Consider the following 22,010-nt stretch of genomic DNA (forward strand, 5'->3'; position numbering starts at 1 on the left):
AAATTTCCAGATGCTAATGAAAACAGATTTTAAGGTCAATTATATAACACACACACAGAGAAAAATGCAAAACAAAAGCATTGCTTACACAGTTTTCTCCACACGAACTGAAACAAAAAAACATATCACAGAAGTTTATGACAATACTTAATTCTGTACTGAAGGCCTTCAGATAAAAACAGTAATAAATGTGGTATAAGAAACTATAAGGAATAGGAAAAAAAAGGATTCTATTTTGCATTGCAGTAAATAATATGCATGGAAAACATCAAAATAATCTCACCGAGCACTTCCTGTAAACACACAGAATCACCTTTCCAAAACGTTTATTTTTACACACATCACAAAAGACAGCCATTTCTGGCTTTAAAATCATACTGTGAGTTTTATTTCCAAATTAACTCTTAACATACTCCACAACTTTAACTTCCTGACACTCAGATAACTCTATGATGCCTTTTTTTAAACAGATGCTAAGACAACTTTGGAGGCTAAGCCAAACTAACTGTATTTGTTCAAGCATTTTTAGTAGTTTACTTTGTTCTAAGTAAATGCATATGTAAAAATACCCATTTTAAAGAAATACACACAATGAGAAGGTAATACTTAGATTCTACACTTCATTGAATCAGACAGATACAAACTCATAAAGGGACAGGTGTTCACTTTCTAAACAGCAGTGGTAGCTTAAGTCATTGTTCCCTTTGGTTGCTTTCATGCCTTTCCTACCAAAAGTTTCCAGTTCCCACCTCTGTCAACAGAATAGCTCATGCTGAATGCTCACTGACCTGGTTTAGAAAAATTTAACTGAGTCAGCTTACACGGTCTGAACTAGTCCAGCTGATTTGGTCCAAAGCAGATAACAGAGCACTGACATGAATTCAAATGACAGCTGTGGGTACAGTGGCATCTGGCAAACAACCATAAGAGCAGGTAGAGATGGTGAAATCATTCCAGCATGTTTGGAAACAACAAAGCACATTCTGGACTTAGCCTGGGAATCTAAAACATATCAGGTACACATTTGTTTGTTTAAAAACCAAGCAAACCCCCAAGTACTTCCAATACAGTTAAGCAACAAAACAAATGCTTCTACAGTAGCCACTTATTTTAAAGATTTTGCAATTAAAAAGCAGTTTATATTTCATACAGGATTTGACATTGTTTGTATAACTTAAAAGAAATATGCTGTCATCATAAATTATTTGCCTGATAAATATTTAATTGTAATAAAATGTCTACATTTAAGCACTTTGGTGTGAAGAAAAAAAATCTAAACAGGATATTTTAAATATTTGCACTTTACAACTTCCTCCTTCCACATATGCACTCATAAAATATCATTTATTCAGAAACACAAAACACTTTTGAAGAGAAAGATAGGTAAACAATAAGAAGGTTCAGCATCTTGCATATTTGCACATGATTCATATTATTATTGCACCATGACACCTTTTATTCAGAATAAATTTAGTGCTACTGATCAGTAACAATTTCACAACTGTGAATAGAATTGAAGTTCTCAGTCTCTTTGGAAAGGCCAATGATCGAACAGCATTTGTCTGACTAACCTGGAGGAATCCTTCTCTCATCAACAGGTTTACTAATATTTTTTAAACCAGTGAAGTCATCCTGTATCTCATCACAATGAGTCCTTCAGGGCTGGTCCATCAACTGTTAGTGAGTTAATTTTCAGTGACAACAATGAAAGCTTGACTGTGCTCGAAATTCTTGCTCTTTTCCTTTGAAATTGCGACACCAATCAATTTTTGTGTCCGATGAGAAGACAGACGTTCATCAGCTGAAATCAAGCAATTCAGCTCTTCTTTGTTATCACACAGCTAATACAACAATTAAATTTGGTGTTGAATTGTCCAAGGAAGTGTCAGCCTGAGCTACTATGGCTACCATGGCCGATACAACCAACAGAGGAGATGGCAGGTCAGGTGTGGGAAGTACAGAAAGCACATCACGGTACCCTAGCTAACGATTCCTGCTTTCTAGGGAGCTTGCCCTACAGGCTTGTTCAATGGCAGCTCTAATCTCCCTGTTCTGTTTGTTGAACAGCAGAGAGAATTCATGAGGCTGCTCGTGACTCTAACAAAGTTCCACATGTTCAATATAAACAAAGTCAAAGCGCTAGTGAATTTTGATTCTTGAAACAACTGGAAAAAAAAGTATTATTCTCAAAGAAAAAAAAAAATTACCTCAGTTGTACCTCCTCTTCTACCTCAAACATCATGTTCTTTTTGCACGGATATACAATGGCTCCAAAGTGACAGGCACCTGAATCCAGCCTACCAATAATGCTAAATTAATTTGCATTGTTGGTAAATAAATTAATGTTTAATTTGCTAAATTAAACACTATGAAATACTTCATATAGAATATGTTGCTACACAGTCATTTAAAAAACATATCAATTGTATGCTTGGAATTGCTCGACTTGGCTTTTTTTGATACTGACTGTGAAGTTGTTAGTCCAGACCTAAAGTTAAAGAAACAAAAAAACACCAGTAAGAGGTTAAAATATACAATGCATACCTACACAAATTTTACAACACTGAGTATTTTTCTAAACTTTATTATTTTAAAATAGTTGTGTACTCAAGTTCCTAGAAAATCCTTACCTTTTTGTTCCTTGTGATGGATTTGTGCATTGCTGTCCTCTGCTTAAACCTCCTAAAAAGTAATTGGAAACAATCAAAATTAATTACTTTAATAAAGAAAAAATGCTTCAGAAATTACATACATGATAGAACTTTTAAAAGAACAGTTTTGGGTAAAGCTTTTCTTTCCTGTTTTTTTTTAACATAACTGAATTTAATCTGTCTCAAGCACATAATATTTTATTATCTGCAGTTTGAGTACTGTAGTTTATATTAACAATTTTAAAAGAGAAAACCAAAAATCCTTTAGTTTATTGAGTTCTAAGGGATTAATTTGAACCTTGTAGTTTTCAGAAAAATTTCAGCATAACATAGTTGATTTTCAAGGTGGCTGTTGAAAACTGTATTTTTAAATTTTTTATCCACTGGGGTGTGGGGGGCAAGAATCTTTGCCAACAGCAAGTTTTCATTTAAAACAAAGCCTGTTTGCGCATATAACAGTACTGCTTATAAAATTTTCTGCGTAAAAGATTCATATTGAAGTCTTAATTGTGTTCTGATAATTCTAACACACTAGCAGTCTATTTCCTCTTATAAAGCTCACAAGTTAGATTAGGGACAAGGTACTTTTAAGCAGATACTTAACTACCTGCACATGTCCTCTAATCTGGCCAAAGATTAACTCTTCATAAAAACCAGAAACTACTTGAGTAAATATGCTACTGGTTTGGCATGTTACAGGTGCAGTTATGTGATATATTTTATTAGCTGTAAACCAGGCTTGCAAGTTCCTGCCTTTATGCTTTAGTTCCCCACCTCTCTGTTTTTGCCAGCAGTTTACATAATGGAACTTTTCTGTCAACTGAATCTCTGAAACAATCCAGGTTGAAGATGTTTGCATTGATTTTTGCTTAAATCTCAGTTGCCTTACAAACGCCGTTCTGAACGTGATTTGGGGGTAGCAAACATGCAATTTACAGAAATGAGCAGTAATCCCTATGTCACCGTTGTGGCAAATGAGAATGCACTGTCTAACTACCAGCACATTTAGAAATATAGTTTGTCATGAAAACTGATTTGATTTTTTTTAAGTAAGAATGTTCACTCTTACACAGGCCTTACTCAAATGCACTAGTTACAAAAATCTCAAAGCCCTGAAAAGTTCAAAGTATACCACTTCCAAATTATTTTAATTGTACAAGCAGATAATTTGAATAATCAAATATATCCTAATGTGCATACTCACCAACTCTATTTGAGTTTTCCATATTATAAGTCTTAGTAGGAAAATCTTTTTTTTCTGTCAGCTCCTGGATAAGACCTTTATTTAAGCAGACATCCACGTGTCTGTTAAATGACACAAGACTGTTGGTTTTCTGTTCTGAATTACAAACTGGACAAACAAGAACACTGTCTCCTTTGGCTTCAAAGAAACAGGAGGAACTAGTTTCTTCTGTATGTTCAGTCTTTTCAAAATGGTCTTCACTGTCTTCTGAAATTCTTTTGGGTAAGAGACACTGTTTCATACACACGTTTCTAGCTATGTCACTGAGATTGCTAGGCTGTCTTTCTCTGTGAGGTTTATCAGATGTTATCTGAGTGAATTTTTCTGTGCTACTGCTAGTACAGCTGTCAGATGTACTTGCAGACTGGTCTGTTCCTGCTAATTGATCCACTTTATTTTGACATTCATCAACATTTTCACTTTTAATTTGTGGAAGAAAGTTAAGTGTACTTTCTCTCGAATTGTCATTCTTGGGTATTTCCATGTTATCTTTAACAAGACTCCCACTGAGGCACTCATCAATATGCCTATTAAGCTCTTCCAAATTATTGCTGCTTTGCTCCTCAAAGCAAACGGGGCAGGTGAAGATCTTACACACATTAGAATTCTGTAAGTCTGTGACTTTCTTTGTTTCTTCAACAAAATGTGCTGATGATTTCTTCTCATGAAAGAGCTGCTTACCTACAGTTTCATTTGGAGGATTCTCACTGTTTAGTTGCCTTGCAGCTCGCTTTTTATCAAAGAAACTCCCTCTGGGAGATGCTTCTGAATTTTTTGTGAAACATTCTGGGTTGGACTTCCCTGCATGAAGCCTAAGAAAACTAATTTCTTTTCCTGATTTTAAGAAACTTGTAATGCTTTTTTGTTGGTACTTCTTCTCTTCTTCACTTAGAAATCCTGATACTCGTACACCTAATGATGAAAAACAAACCTGTAATACCAATTTTATGAAAACTTAATACTGATTCTTAATTAACACCTTTTGAGGTATACATCCACTCAATAAAGGTGCATTTTATCTCTAAACAGAGGCTTTACTACATGCAAATGCTAACAATGGATCACAAGGTCCATACAATTTTATCAGCCCTGAACACTTGCCCAACCGTATTAATTTCAATATGTATGAAGTTTTAACTGATTGCACCATACACGAAGCTATAAACTTAATAAAGTTAGATAGAATTCAGTCTGAAAGAGACTTTGCATGATGTTTCCCCACCAAAATATTTTTTTTCTTCAGCATATTCTAATACCACAGACAAATAAGTTTTATATATCACTGAATGGTTCAAGCAGAATGTTTAAGCACCTGAAACACATGGGTCTTAGAATCAAAACATGGAGTTTACTTTTGACAGGAATTTTCAAGTTTCTTGTGGAACATAGCATCTTCAAATCTATAAGCACTTTTACTTAAAGCCTTTGTTTCTGAAAGAGCTTATGGACAGAAACTTCCTGTTGCTGTGGTGCAAAGCAGGTTTAAAAATTCTTCTAAGGCAGCAGAATTAAGCACTGCTATGTGTTAAGGTTCTACTCTCATGCCAATGTGTATATTGTTCCAGGGATAACAGGTGGTAGGAAAAGTACAGCCTCAATTAGTATAACATTCCTGAGTCACCATTCAGCACTTCAGACCTGTTTCACTTTGGAAAAACTACCAGGGTAATGGAGAAAGGATAAATCCATTTACACTGATTTTACTTCAAAGTACGGTCTGCTACTTTGATACACTATAAGATCTAATTCTGAAAATGAAGAATGAGTTTCAAATTTTTACCCATAAGTCTTATCCGTAAAGGGTGAGGAGCAACACTATCAATTTCTGTTCCTAACAAGTCTTTAGCAACAGCAAATATTTCCTCCTCAGTAGAAACAGAAGACAGCACAGTTGAAGCTCTTGTTTTCACTTCAAAGTTCACATTCTTTAGCTTCAAGGTAACAGTTTTACCCTAGGCAAAAAAAAAAAAAGAAGAAAAAAAAAAAAAAAAAGGTTAAGCATGTCATATATGGCACAGAAACAACTATTACATAGCATCTATATAAGGGCCCTAAATCCACAGTCAAGACTGTGTCCTTATCTCTGTACAGCAAGGGGCATTGGCAAGAATTTGTCTGCAAGATTCTGCACTTGCTCCTAAACTGCTGCCAAAGTTGAATTCTCTGAACTGGGCCATTTGGCTATGGTTCCCAACAGACCATCTGCCACCAGTGCATGTTCAATAGATTTCATGCTCTGGCTACAGTCACAACTTCTACCCTGTCTACAAAAAATTATTTCCTCCCTTGGAAACTTTCAGTGCTAGATATCTTAACTTTGCTGGAAAAGCTACTAAGGATGCCTAAATGATATCCAATTAAGGATTCACTGAAAACTTCCTTCCTCCTGCATGGTGCTATCAGAACCATACACACATCTGTGTTTGGCACAGATATTCCCCTGGCAACACCTTCTAAACTGTTTGTGTGATTTAGCGTGTCCATCCAAATGTAAATAAATGGCACTCCTCTTGTTTTGGTGCCTTTGTAAACTTATCTCTTTGTCCTTCTTAGCTGATTTCCCTTTCAACCTGTCATCTTTTGAGACAATCTTTCATGGCTGAAGAAGACTAATCACGATTCTTTTAGGTCTTCAGTGTTATTCCTTACTTTACCATAAAGACTTCTATAGAAAATATGAACTATTATTTCTAGATAATAAATAGAAATTTGGGGAGAAGGAATACAGGGACTGTTCCTACCATTCATACCGTTGAATGGTATGAATAACTTGTCAGCAAGTTTGGGACATGTTAACTTATTAAACTACACTACTGGCTATTGACTGGATCCTGTATGAATACAGGACAGAAACACAGTGTTTTAAATACATTATTATTACATGATTGACCAAAGTACAGCTCACAGACAATCAACTCTAGTATTTGGTTATAAACATTGCTTTTAGCATAAAATGTTTATATGCTAAATAACTTGGTTAATTAGTTTAATTTTTTCCATGCCTATTACTAGATAGCCACCTGAACAGTATCGAAATGCTACCTAAATCATTCTAAACATCCACAAATTAAAGAATGGAGACTTCTAAAGATAGCTTGCATGCTATATGATGCTGCTGAAAGCATTCACACTAACACTGCATTTAATAACTTTGAGTGCAAAGTGTTGCCTTTTTGCAAGTAAACAGAGAATAATGTAAATACCTTAAGTCCCTCCTTCTGTAGCTCTTGGGCAAGGTCTCTGCAGAGTTCTCGACACAAGCTGTACTGGTCTTCTGCTGTGTTTATTTCACTAAATGTTCTAAGATAAAAGATACGATCTTTTTTTCAGTATGAAACCTAGAATTTGTTCAGTGGCTGCCATCTAAAAGTATTTTTTGTATGGTTAAACAAAACTACATCAGAAGAAGGTTATACAGGTTTGAATGTTTCTTCAAGGAAAAATTAATATTAATACAAATATTATACAGAAAGATTTGTGCACACTTATGTTTTTCAAAATGCTTGCAAAGCCCTTCAAATAATGAAATAATCTGACTTTCAAATTTTCATGCACTATTTGAAAATGTATCAGATTTAAGGTCATTAATGCTTAAATATTTGCAAGAGAGAATACTAACACCAACTGAATTCATGGAGCCAGCCAACTTATTTGTATTTAATCTCCTTTGTACAGTGCTGTGTAACATCAGAAGAAAGAAGGGATTAGAAAGTCAACATCAGAGCCAAGTATCAGAAATAAATAATGCAGATGCTAAGAAAAAGATGCCAGCTAGGATAATTATGTCTAGCCTCAGAGGAGGAAAAACTATCTTTCTGCCAAAAATGTTGCTAACTGCCTTTGCTAAAGCTTCTTAGCAGGGGAATTACAGTATTATTTTTTTGTTGTGCATCTGCTTTTTAGTAATAATGTGAGAGGAAAGGCAACCTTCAGTTAGTAGTGGTTTAAAGAGAAGTAGGAAGCAAAACTTACAGCCGCAATGTTATCCTGGCAATGCTGCAGTGGTTTACAGCATGGCAATGCTGCAGTGATTGGGAAGCTGTAAAAGTCCCAAGTTTGGAAGGGGCAGGACAGAGAATGCTATTTCAGGCCCATCTCTCCCCCCCATATAAATTAGTTTCATTATCTCAGCATCCCATTGACATCTCTGGTCTAAAACTGTTTCCCTTAGGGAAAAAAGAAGGAAGAAAGAAAAGCAGAAAGGTAAAATAGGCTACTCGGATTGTCTGTCTGTCTGCAAACCAGCACAAGACTACAGCCATAAATTTCTCGGCTCTGGTGGTACCAAATGTTACGGGGCTTACTTAAGCTGCCCAGAACTATTAAGTCTCAATAAGAATAAAAATCTTTTCTTATCTTCTTTTCTAATAAAAGAGAACACATGAGGGTAGGGCTAATTATTACGGTGCTCTACAGAGTCTCCTTGCAATATTTCCTTTTAAAAAGTGAACTGTTAGAAATTACATACACCACATTCTTAAGGAACTTTACATTGGTAAAAACTTAAAAGTTAGTAAATGTAACCAATTTTAGTTAACCATGCAAAATTATTGTCTGCTTTGCAAGTCTACCTTATGCTATGCTTTCTATGCATGTGACTGCAGGCTACTAGACTGATAATGACATTAAACTGGAACATATAAAAAAAATTCAAGCCCATATATATTTCTACTCTGTATTATGGCTTAAAGACCACTTTGATGCATTAAAGGCATTGGAGAATCAGATGATAAGTAAAGAGAACACACAAACTGACAAAAGTACCTCCATAATATTCTGAAGCCAAGGGAAAAAAAAACAATGAAAGCTTGAATCTGACTTAGCGAGCTTGTTGTATATGTGTTTTTTTAACATGTATAAATACAGAATGAAATTATATGACTAACAAAAGTATACACTACTTGGCATTAAGTAGGTTTAGTGATTAATGTATTTTTTTCAATATTGAAGAGGCATACCTTTCAGTGCTCATACTTTTTCTTTCTCCATCCCTTTAAAAAGAAGAACAATTTATTATACTCAGTTTACCTAGAACTGTTATCTTTTCAATAAACTCTGAGTCAACCAATCATGCTTCAATAACTAACAGCAATCTCTTCTCTAAAATCTGGATGTTAAACTTTTTCTACAAATCTTGTACATCAAGTTTAAGTGAATGCAAAATGGAGAATGTTTTTTAAAAAACCCTGAGGCTACTGTAGATGAACACATATATTAGCCATAGACTTCAATAAAAATAAACAGTTTGTAAAAAACCAACCAACCAACCAACCAAAAACCCCTAATAAAACTCCCCTCCCTTATCAGGAGGAGTCTTATTTAAAAACAAAACTAACTACAAATCCTGGGCTGTCTCACCTAGCTATAACTGTGAAGCACTGCTCCTGAACATACTATGTATATTTGAGTATTTGTTTACCTGAGAAATTAGTTTGCTTTCTGTCTAAATTATTGCCCATGTTAAAGGTGATCTGTTAAGGCTTTTTTTGTTTGTTTATTTCTGGTTTTAATTAGGTATCCTTTAACAACTCTTCTCCATATAAGGAGTTCCTCAGAGCATTTTCTTTTTAGGTCTTTCTTCTGTTTGTAAGTATTGGAAATTACAAATTTGGTATCCTTAGATTTTCCTAAAAGACAGTGGTCAAAGACAATGACCATAAGATGAACCATTTACTGAGGACTCAGGTGTTGGTAGGGTAAGGGCTTGCTTTCTTCACATTAAAATCACTGAAATCAAGTTGGTGCTAATAAAAACAAGACCAAGAAACACATTTCTTACACTACACCATTAAAAATGTGTTTCACTTCACAATGATAATCTTGGCTTTTGAAATGCTCCTTTAGTTTTGTTTTTTTTTAACGTACTGGGAGATTTCCCACCCTGTATACCTAAACAGGTTGAATAAAGGGAAAGAGTGCACCAATTATTAAAGGACGATTTGAGGTTGCTTAAAAGAAACGAATATTTGGAAACCCGCATTTTATCTTTTATCAAGTCACCTCCCTAAAGTCAATCTTACTGCATATTTTGTTTCAAGTCAACATACTTCTGAAAATAAAAAAAAAAACAACTGAAAAGACTTGTGCTAGCACATTACTGGTCTACAAACTGCTAACTGTATATATTATTTTGTAGTCAAATGGAAAAAATGGAAGATCTATTACTGTCAGAGAAGTAACAGAAAAAATACAGAATAGGTCTTTTGGAAGTACGTAAGACACTTTGGAACTCCTAATGAAACCAAATCATTGTCAAGCCATTTTAAAATAGAGTTTCAGCACATTGGGAAGGCTAGAAGGGTATTTAAGGAAGGAATATTTAAAAGAAAGGACTCAATCCTAAATTAAGACTCTTGGTTACACAAACAGCAAAATGCTATGTTTTCTTTTTAAGAACAAGTGTTCCCTGTTTGTATCCAGGACAGGCTTAGAAATGACACACATTATTGAAAAGATGTATTCACTAGTAAGCCTGATTTCTTCCCTCCCAAACAGGAGGCTAAAAGCCATTGAAGTAGTATGAGCTGTGAAGGAATAGATATGAAGAAGGATATAAAATCTTCAGTTCTATTCCAGCAAATTCACAAGTTGATATTACAAATATGTACATAAACACAATAGGAGATACAGAAACTTCACTTACTTTCATTAGAAATATGACAATTTACTACCAGAGAAGATCAGATACCAATGCGATTTTCATTACAATCAGATAATAATAAAACCCAATGAACATATATTGTTTTTATAGAAGAAACAGGACTGAACACCTCTGCTTAGGATAACTCATTTCTCTTTAGCTATTTTAGTAATTATGAGGTTATCCTAAATGATACTGACTTGATTTCTTGATATACGCTTATGCACAACTTCTCTGACAGACTTTTTGGATTTCATAGAATCATAGAATGGTTTGGGTTGGAAGGGACCTTAAAGATCATCTACTTCCAAACCCCTTGCCATGGGCAGGGACATCTTCCACTAGACCAGGTTGCTCAAAGCCCCATCCAACCTGGCCTTAAACACTTCCAGGGATGGGGCATCCACAGTTTCTCTGGGCAACCTGTTCCAGTGCCTCACCACCCTCACAGTGAAGAACTTCTTCGTTATACCCAACCTAAACCTATCCTCTTTCAGCTTAAAGCCATTACCCCTTTTCCTATCACTACATACCCTTGTAAAACGTCCCTCTCCGGCTTTCTTGTAGGCCCCCTTTAGGTACTGGAAGGCTGCTATAACTCTCTCAACCTGTCTTCATAGGAGAGGTGCTCCAGCCCTCTGATCATCTTTGTGCTTGAGCAGGTCCACGTCTTTCCTATGTTGAGGGCCCCAGCGCTGAACACAGTACTCGTATATTAGACACAGGTGTACAGACTTTTGCTTTTTAATGTTTGGCTGTTGTGTGTACCTTAGCCGTAAGTATAACAATAACAGGTATCAGAGATCTTTTAAAATATATTAAACAAGCCAAATTTTCATATTTGTCAATAAAATATGTCTCATAATGTACAGTATGTAACATACAGAAGGAAAAATTTAGAAAAATGTAAACACAGGAGAAAAAAAAACACACCTACTTTTCCAAATGTGTTGAACCCAAACCAAGGGAAATATCCAAGAAATTACGCCAAGATGCTTCTGAAAAAAGAAGAGAAAGCAGTGCCCTCTGCTGGTAGAGTTCTGAGCAAGTCACAATTCCAAGGGCTTTTAACATCTTCTCCGTCACTTTTCCTATACCTGGCACCTGAAAAAGACTAAGTATCATTGTGCTGGAAACTTCCCATTTGCCGATCCAATACCATGAACAACTTAAATCAAACACAGATGGGCAGATTACCTAGAAAAGTACCTATCTTCAGTAGAAATCTTGCTTTTAGAACATATGGAACATACATGATTGCATAGTAAATGTCATGGTATCTCTTACCTTTCTAATAGGCAAATCTTTTAGGAAGTCTAGCACTGCTTGTCTCTCAGGAGCAATTCTGCATTGCCCATTAGGTTTATTACGGTCGCTGCACATTTTTGCTAACATTGTATTAGGTGCTATTCCTTAAAAACAAAGAAACAAACTCCATATTTTTAAAAAATACAAGACAATGTTTCATTTCAACTGTCCAGTATTTAAAAGCACAGGAGTAGCTTACACATTTGTCAAAGACTAAACATAAGCAAAAGCATGACAATAACCCATAACCAGATTTGCTGGAATTCTGCAAAAAAATTTTGTCATAGACATGTGAGAACGTGGTAGATATATGCACCAGGTAAAGTATACCTACTATTTTAAGATAGTCAGGGTAACACAACATGCACTAATCAGTCACGAGGGGTTAAATACCAAGTGTTTAAAAATAACATTAGTTACATAATTGAATGACTTCATGATGGTGATTATGGAAAGACAAAAGGAGATGTTTATAATGGCAGTTACAATGAACTCTTAATGAGAAGGAGATATTTCTTCCTTGTATTTCAACGAAAAGACTAAATTAATTTTGACAAAAAATTACCAAATTAAAGTCTTTTATGGGCTACCACTGCTATGTAGTCATTTAGAAATATATATATATTTTTCATTGACACTGGTAGGGATGAGGAGGGATTGCTCTTTTCTATCAAAGTAACTGTTTTTACAAATGAGCTCTGGGATAGGTTTAGCAAGAAAATCGAATTATTCTGCGTTACAGCCCTAGTAGTCTAAATTTTGATTTGCTTACTGATATAATGTATTATTCAAAATGGTAGAAGTCATTCTATTTATTATTGATTATCAGTATTTCTTCAATTAGCCTTCTAACTGTTTTTCATTTTTGGGCTTAACATCCCTGACTGACTTATAAAAGTCACGTCTGTTTTCTAAACACTAACTTACCCTTAGGAAGACAAAAATTAGTATTTTGTTACCCCTCATGAGATAACATAGATGGGAGGGGGGTCTCATCCTGCTTCTTCCTATTATTAGCTGTTCCTTTACCTCTGCTTACATTCAACACTTCCCTGGCCTTCCACATCTGCTTCATAAAGCTCAGCACTCCCTGATGCCTCACTGCCCTGGTTCACAAAGCAGTTCGGATGGCATCCAAACTAAGTGGCTAGGGACACACTTTTTTTAGTGACCTAATCCAGATTATTATCAAAAGAGTTGAAACTTACAGGTAGGTTGCCTAAAGTCAAAAGACGTAAAACTTGAATGGTAAGTATTTTAAAGGTAGTGAATAGTTTATTAACTTCAACACATATTTACTTAACTGAGAACTAGCTTTTTAATGAATTTTGATACTGCCTTGAGCAAGGAACAGTGTGGAGAACTGTTAGAAATACTTAGTAATGTGGATCTGCTCTTCGAACTAACAGCAATTTAGCAACCAGTGACAGATTTCACTATGACCACTGGCTTACGAGAACAATTTACATGAAGCACTAAACCCACAACCACCAGTGCTAAGATTAGCTCCTGCGTGCACTGGTCATTCTTTCACACTACTTGTATTTCAAGAAGAAATACGTAAAAAGATGATGTAATTGTTTCTATGATTAAAAAAACCCAAACAACCAAAACAGAGTGGCTTTGATAGCCATAAGATATCTTGAAACACTTGAAAGTCAGTCTTTGCAGACTTGCAAAGAAAGCATATTTCTCTGCAGCACAAGATTGCTGTGGCAATGCTAATTTCTTAATTAATGCCCTCTGAGATTAGAGTAGGAGACATCGTGGAAATACAAAGCATTATTATTATTATTATTATTATTATTATTATTATGTGTCTGAATACCTGCACTAGCAGTCAGTTGAGTTTTCTGCTCAATTCTAAAGCGAATTTCCTTCACAACTTCCTCTGCAGAAGTTCCAAAGACAACCGAATTTGCCACTGATTGATCTCTTTGTCCAGGGTGGTCATCCATCAGAGGTGTGTTGTCTTCAAACAGTACCGGTGAAGAAGAGTATCCACCTTCGTTAAATTTGGCAGACATATTTATATTATCTTTACGTATGTTAGATAGAAACACAAACAATTAATCCATCCATATAAAACATACACTTTATTGATGTCCTTCTGCAGTGGCTGAAGGGAATTCATTAGCAGGTTTTTTTTTTCTGTTTGGAAAAAATATATAATTATTTAGCCAAGCAATTGCACTGCTTTTTTGTTTGAAGAAGGGAGAGTCATAACTGCTTTTTTCTTAATATGATTTGAGCTTGGCTGAGATTGGAAGAATTGGCTAGGACACTGGACGTAACTTCCAGAAAATCAATAAGGTTTAATGGCCTGTTGCTGTAGCAGCAGAAAACCATCAAAATTTTGGCATTATTTTTGTTTCATATCAGACTAAAGGCCAGATACTCCCTTTTCTTGTGGAAATAAAAATCTTTTGCAGAATTTTTTTCAATGTCTCCAAAGAAAATTAGCGTTCTGGAATATGTGGTTCTAGAACCATCAGCCTGGTCAGCTTCCTGTTCTCAACTGCAGTCATGGTAGAACAAGTAATGTCAGCAGCCCTTGCTTTACTATTATGGTTTCCCATTCTTAGTGCTTGTTTGTGTTTCTGAAGAGCAAAGATATCAGAGAAGTATGAAGAGGCACATAGCTACACATCAGTGATACTCATTTTGTAAAGACTATGCCAGTTTGTTTCTTTCTATTCTATCAGTGTTTTTCAGTAGTAGTGTATCCTTGATTATCCTCTTAATGACTATTTAGATAATTTCTGAATACCTATAATATAAATGTTGCAGTTTTTGTACCAATCAACCATTTGTATGACTCCTCCTTTTTTATTATTCCCAATTGGGTATACAGTTGTGGATGTGGTTCCAACTCCATCTTCTAGAGCCAAGCAAAATCCATTCATATCTTAAGCATTACTGCAATTCCTGCAGTGTTCATTACTTTATATATTTTTAGTTTTGTAAAATAATCATGTAACTAGAGCTTACACACACTGGTTTTGCAGCCAATTTCTCATGTTTCTGATGTACAGGACTCAGTATTTTAGGAAACATCTTTGCAAAATATAAACAACCTTTAGAACAGTAAGTTTATTTATTCTATACCTCCTTAAGTCATAAGATTATTACTACTTATTTGCAAAATTATCGTGTTGAAACGTAAAGGAAAAAGACACACCTAAAACACTCGGTTTGGGTTTAGTAAACCTAGTACCACTTTTCACACATTTTACTCAAGTTAAAAAAAAATTAAAAAATCCTTCAAGTCCAAATCATTAGCAGCACACCTTTTATGCATGGGTGAGTAGTAAAGGAAGTTAACCTGTAAACTAACAAATCAGAGGTAGAGAGTATATGGGAAGACAAATTACGCAAGGACTTAAGAATCTACACTTTCAATGGGTGCAGCTTATCTGAAGCTTACATTATATGCATGTTTGACCGGTACCCCCTGCTCCTGACCCCTGGTAATGTGGTTAGCATAACTAATGCTGTTTTATGAGGCAAGCAGCCATTCTCTGGGACTGAGTGGGTCACGTACTCGTTCCCTTTCCCCTCTTTATCAGGCCCTGAAGGTCCTGTCACCAAGAAGACAAACCAAACAGATTTATTCTACCCCTCCCTACCGCCCTCAAGGTTCCTGGGCACCAGGCCGGTTACTCCCTTCCTTGCAGGCCTTCAAGGTCCCAAGGACCCGGCCAACCCGGTGTTGTCGATGACCCTGCCACAGAACAGGGAAGCGTAACAGCACCCAGAGCACTGTGTGTAAAACCAAGCAGTTACAAGTCCTAAGGGGAAACTTGGACCAGGACTGCTGCTGGACAGTGAGACCAGGACCCCCCAGTGGCCAGGGACACCTCCACCATCGTCTGCTTCCTCTGAGGATGGACGGAGTGATTAGAAATTATAAGTTAAGTTGTATTATAAATTCTGTATTACTTAGGTCATTAGAAATCAAAAATTAAGTTGTATTATAAATTCTGTATTATGCTACTTATAGATTGTACTACATTGATTCTGCTTTCAAAAACCCTGTGTTATTCTAATAATAAATTCTCTCTTATACTAATCATAATTTCCTGTTAAGAAAATAAAGCTTAAATTCTAACTACGTTTAGTGTCATCATCATTCTGCCAAGGATCCCTAAATTAAACCGTCTGTCCCCTCAGTGTCAGGTGACCGCATGAAAAGAGTAATTTGCTTACCTTTTTCTGTAGTCCCTTCTGTGTTAAAAAAGAATCTTCTCTTATCTTCAGGCCAGTTCAGTCTTTCCTCCAAGTGCTCTGTTATGTTCAGATAGGCTTCATCTAGGCCCATAGGCATAAAATTGGGATCATATTCGGTCAGTATTTCTCTAACCTTGATAAACACATAGTGAAAGTTTAAAGCCTTGCTGCTGTTAAGAGCAGATCTTGACACACAATTATGAGGTGAAAAAAGGTACTCTGAAACTTCAAGATGACCAATCTATATTAAAGATATTTATAGAACAAATTGTTTATTTCTATTGGAAAATTACTAGTACTGCTTCTCACAAGTAGCAAGATACCAATGGTTAAGTGAGAACTAAACAGACTTTGAGCAGTGTATTTTACTGCAGAGGTCATTAAGATCAGTGTACAAGGACTCCACAGGCACTAGGTTCACAGACACTGCAGTAACCACCTGAATAAAACTCTGGGGACCTGGGAACTCGGCAAAGCACATGAGGTGATGCACCTTTCTGTGCACTGCATGTCAGACATCCCATATGCAAAGGTTAAAAAAACCCCAACACTTAAGTTTTAAATTACATTCAAACTAAAGTTATAGCCAATGTTTTATAGCACTGGTTAATGCCACAGGAAAAACTTGTTAAAAAAATCTTTAGTGGTAAGTGCATCTTCCCAAAAGGCAACATAATAAATTAAATGATCAAAATAAAATCTCTACCTTTTCTCCTCTTTTTTTTAAACAAGGAGGAAAAATTGAATGCATCATGTTTTCTCTATCGGTTTTGGTCAAATTCTAAGGTACCACAACATTTGTTCACATGCACTTCATCTTTCTGAAACTGATTAAAGATAGGATTCACTGCTCAACTTTTAATGACAAAATGAAATAAATTTAAATATTTTCAATCCAAATTCCAAGAGAAAAATGTAACTAAAAAGCCAAATCAACCTGAACCTTTAATACTTTACCTCAATCAAACAACAAATGAAATATGTATCATGAAATCCAAGATCCTTAACAAGTTCAAACCCCTTCTGAAATACTCATACTCATATATGCTTTTTTTACAGCAGAAGTGAGAAAAATAAGATCAAAATTAGTAATTACCTTCCCTTATTTATGTGAAGAGATTGAGGGTTCATAAAAATACATATATAAATAAATAAATAAATAAATCTTGGTGTAATTTTATTGACATCAGGAGACTTGTGCCATGCACTAGTCTGATTTAAGACCTACAAAAGATCTTCTTTTCTTTCTTTTTTTTTTTTTAAACAGGATTTGAGGTATCCTAAGTATTTCTCCTGGCACTAAGTAAAATTACTTCCATTACAGCAAAATGTGATTTTTTTTCTCCTTAATTTTTCACTCGTTATTTCAACTTCCTTCTTTTAAAACAAATGAATCTGCATTTAGAACTCACTTATGCTCTTTGCTTCTCTCTCCAGTAATTAGCAGTTGAAATGATGATTATGCATTGTATGAAATTATTATCTCCATGTTTCCTATGTACTTGCAGCTTCCTAGTAATTAGATTATGCTCCATGGTTTTGAAGTTTCAAGAATAATAAGGCTTAAGTGGTATCACTAGTTCAGTATACCGTTTTGAAAATCTATCAGCACCATTAAAATGGCAAGATGGGCGAATGCAATGCTTTTTCACCTCCTTGCCCAAAAGCACCAATGTTATGATCAACTTATATTCAAAGCCCCATCACGAAAGAGTTTAAATATTAAACTACCACTTTTCACACTATCTAGAACTAGATGTATTGATAAGAGTCTAAAACCAGATATGCTGACTTTTGGTTAGAGAGCACTTTCAGACTTACCTCTTTACTCACTTTGCCGTATTTTTCAAAGTTTAATGGTACTATAGTTAGATGTGGACATAGCTTTTTAGCAATAAATCCAGGCATGGCTGCACGTACACCAAATCTCCTAGCATGGTAATTTGAGGTAGACTTAGGAGAGATTAAATAAGTTTAGTGTTCAGTAATCAAGTTTTTCCTGAAGTTCAGTGTTAAATAATCAAGTTCTAGTCACATATCTCCACACAGGAAAGACTGACAAGGCTAAGAGTTTATATGCATTGCCCGCCCCCCCTTTCAATCTGTTTACATCCTTTAAACTTTCACCAGTACACTTTTTACTGAAAAATAAAATCTAGCTTACATGGTCTAGTCTAAGACATGTTTTCTCTATTAGTTTTGTCATTTTTTCCACACTTATAAAAATTCTCTATATAACAGTGTCATATTATGTTATTATTGTATGGTTTATTATGCTTTAGATTCATGTAACTGATTTCTGTATTAGCTTGACATTTGGCCTTACCAACATACTCATCGATCCCACTGCTATAGGCTTTTCCTTCAGCTCTGGATTGTCTCTCATTTCCACAGCTGCGTAGAAGGCATCCATGTCAATGTGTACAATTGTACTGCTAAGGTTACGGCTCTGTTCCAGTTCTATCACAAGTTTGTCCACCTGAACAGAATAAATCAGTAATTGAAAAACTATTAACCTGGCAGAAGTGCAACAGTACAGATGATCCTAAAAACTCAAATGCATCTGGCATATAGTTAAAAAAAAAAACCCAGTAAACCCAAACCCCACCAAACCAGCACCAACAAAAAAACTCCAACCAAGTTTCTGATTAAACTTGCTCTTAGAACTCTGCTGCAGCAAATGGCACAAAAAAAACCCCCAAAACCCAATGAAAAAAACCCAACCCAACAAACAAAACCCCACCTTTGTGAGGAAAAAAAAAAAAAAAGATACATCATCTGATTCAGACAGAAACTTTATAAGACCATTGAATATGCAGATTTGGCTACTGTGATACAGCTTATTTTAAAAAAACAGAAAACATGGTATTAGAGAATTTCCAACACTCCTAAATTAAGCTATCATACTTCAGAAAATTGCCATAGACAGTTGAGGAGAACACCAACAGCTCACAGGGCAGATCCATCTACCTGACCTGTCAGAAATAAGGTCTCAAACAAACAGATTCATTTATTGCTAAGTAAACTACTGTTAATCCCTTCATGAAACTCCTCAGTATTTGTTACAGGAATCCATATCATATAAGGCTGGATTGCTAGCAAAACTGCAAGGTGACTTTTAATGAAAAGTCCATACATAGGAAGTGCGTTTCACTGCAAGAGTTCAAGATGTATCTTCTACTAGTAGACTGTGAGTGGTACTCCTGCCTCATCAGCTCCATGGTGTTGTGAGGCAGAAGCCAAGCACAGAGACCACTCCATGAAATGTTTTAATTGTGCTTAATTTGTTTGCATTCTTTTACTAAAAGACTTGCAGATCATGTGCTTGTTTCTGAAATATCTTTCAACTATGAATGAGGCACGAACTGTCAGTGTCACCAGAAAGCATGAGTGCATTATTTGACAGGTGATTTTTAAGGTCTACTGATTTAAGATGTCTATGTTGGCAGTACCACATCATTCTAGAAGCGAAAGAGAAAATATGTAAATATATATATTAAAAAAAGTGCTATCAAACTATGATTATCTAACCACACTAATGACTATGCTAACCTCTATTTACACAACTAAAGAGTGCTACTGCTAGAAAAATACCCAACAAATAGGCATAATAGAGCTCAACAAATGCAAATAGTGAAAAGAACTGAATTTTCACTTCGCGTACAAGCACAAGGACACACACACATTCATGACATCAAAGTACCATTACAGAAATGTCTCTTGATTGATTGCAATGGGTTTAGGGTCCTAGACAGGAATGTTTACATGCAATTTGCATGGTTACTTGAAGACAGTTTCTCTCTTTCTCCCCTTGACAGAGCTGCTTAATAAAAAACATAAAATCCTTATCGGAAAAACCCATCTTTGGAGCTGAAGATACTGAAACCAAGGCGAGTGGCTAGGAATGTTCTAATTAAATTGCTGGGTAATGATTTACAAAGTCTTTTCTCTGTTTTGTTCCAAGTAGATTTGAGGGATGAAAGGCTAGAATGGGGCCTCAAACTAGGCTATTCCATACAGAAGAGCACAGTATGTTGCCTGAGGCTGAGAAAACTGGTTTAGACAAATTAAAAGCACAACAGGAAAGCCATTCAAACAGCAACAAAAAAACTGGGGAATTTACATTATTGTCATTACGCTACTAATTCAGCAAGGATTCAAATCACCGTATAATCATGAGAAGCATCCTTATTTTAAACTATACTTTACAGATAATTTTCAGGTTACTCTCAAATTCAAATTGCTTAATTAATTCTGTTAATTGCTCCTCCAGTTACATAACTTCTGTATTTCAATTTATCACATTTATAACAAACTTTTTTGGTTTTTTTCTCCCCAAATGTATTTCTAACATGATACTTCCTGATCAGCTAACATATGTACCTAAAGAATGAAATAAAATTACATTAAACTAATCAGAAATACAAAAACATAACTCTTCAGCAAAAGCAACTGATACAAGTAATATGCCAAAACAAAACACACTCAGACGTACTCAGGGAATTCTTGACACCTACAAATGTTTCCTTGGTAAGATAAGGAAAGTTAGAGAACAGTTCCTTAGAGACAAGCCAGATTGACCAGTTTTTAAAAGCTGCTTTCAATTTTCCTTTGAAGATAAAAAGAGATACTAAGTTTTTTTATTTCTAAGCTAGATGAAAAAAAAAACCTAAAAAGTACAAATTGCAATTAGAAGTTTAGTTTTGCTTATAGTGACTTCCAGACAATTTAAAGAGTAACCTCTCATTCTTTCTTACGCCATGACACAAAATACAAGTTTTCTATCTTAAATTGCTTTGTCAAAGTAAGACAGAAAAGATTATTCAAAATCCTTTGTATCTGTAAAAGCATCTGACAAAGTGAAGAGATAACAGTGATACCATTTTAACACAACAGTAACTATTTACAGAATAAACATCTGGGATAAAACCCACATGGATAAAAATAGCAAACATCAGTACAGCAGTTTACAAATCTGGTAGCAGCTGGATACTTTTTAAAGTATTGTTAACTACTGCTGAATTTCAAGGAATTCCACTCTAGGTTGTCAGCATAATCTAACTCTGTTACAGAAAAGTTTTCAAAACTTAAGAATTACATGATACTGTACAGTATAGAATTTCCCTTAAAAGAAGACAATGACATTCATTAGGAAAACTTCAAACTACCTTTCACATTAAAGATTATTTTAAAAAACACTCCAATAAACAAACAAACAAAAACCCAAAGAAATATTTGTACACAGAAATGGCAGTTTTAAGAAGACTTATTTGCAAAATCAATGGTCATAAATGCCCTTCTGCAAAGGTGGCCTAAGGAAAACTGTAAAAATATTAAAAAATGCCATCACAAATTCCTTGGCACACACACACTCTAGTGGTGAGAAAGACAGCATTACGTTGCAGATTCTACACCTTATATTACTGTTTCCACCATGTAACCAGGATTTTGTCCAACAAAGCCAGTTAATTGAGGAATTTTTTTGTTCATTTGTTTTTACATTACAGCACTTACATCAACTGCCAGCTTAGGAAGCTGTATCTGAGCCTCTAACCATCCTACAAACAAGACTTGATCTGCAGATGAGAACTTGCAGCATTCATAGGAGTAGATACATGGATACCTTTGTAATTCTGGAGTACCTCCCACTTACAAATTTTAGGAGAACAAATTCTCTCATGGCATATCAGAAGGTAGTATTAAAAAGAAGAGTTAAAGAACTCTGTAGACAACAATAAAGCAGAAAAGAAGAGAGATGACTGTATCCATATGAAGAGCTAGAGAAGCCGATTAAACAACACACGGCACATATTAAGAAAACCAAATAGGACAAACAAGACTTGCAAAGTTAAAGGTGGATATAATGGCCTGGGGAAGACTAGTTGGCAGGTAAGTGATAGGAAAAGGGAGAGGCATTTAGGCTATCAGACACAGAGAG

General features: G+C 35.3%; 1 protein-coding gene across 6 annotated transcripts in view; it reads right to left on the reverse strand.

The window, feature by feature from the left end:
* Nucleotides 1-365: 365 nt before the first annotated feature.
* Nucleotides 366-22,010, reverse strand: part of POLK (DNA polymerase kappa) — a 38,384-nt gene continuing 16,739 nt past the window's right edge. For 5 of the 6 annotated variants that reach the window (XM_069776213.1, XM_069776214.1, XM_069776215.1 and 2 more), the window contains 12 exons: nt 18,399-18,551; nt 17,894-18,025; nt 16,052-16,205; nt 13,671-13,847; nt 11,822-11,946; nt 11,472-11,638; nt 8,853-8,885; nt 7,098-7,194; nt 5,675-5,846; nt 3,856-4,806; nt 2,631-2,682; nt 366-2,488 (listed from right to left, as the gene is read on the reverse strand). In XM_069776213.1, the coding sequence (XP_069632314.1) occupies nt 2,404-2,488; nt 2,631-2,682; nt 3,856-4,806; nt 5,675-5,846; nt 7,098-7,194; nt 8,853-8,885; nt 11,472-11,638; nt 11,822-11,946; nt 13,671-13,847; nt 16,052-16,205; nt 17,894-18,025; nt 18,399-18,551 (2,298 nt within the window). In that variant the 3' untranslated portion in view covers nt 366-2,403. The remainder of the gene's footprint in view (nt 2,489-2,630; nt 2,683-3,855; nt 4,807-5,674; nt 5,847-7,097; nt 7,195-8,852; nt 8,886-11,471; nt 11,639-11,821; nt 11,947-13,670; nt 13,848-16,051; nt 16,206-17,893; nt 18,026-18,398; nt 18,552-22,010) is intronic. The other variant, XM_069776217.1, reaches the window with a different exon arrangement.

The sequence above is a fragment of the Haliaeetus albicilla genome, chromosome Z (assembly GCF_947461875.1).
Source record: "Haliaeetus albicilla chromosome Z, bHalAlb1.1, whole genome shotgun sequence".
Taxonomy (NCBI): Eukaryota; Metazoa; Chordata; class Aves; order Accipitriformes; family Accipitridae; genus Haliaeetus; species Haliaeetus albicilla.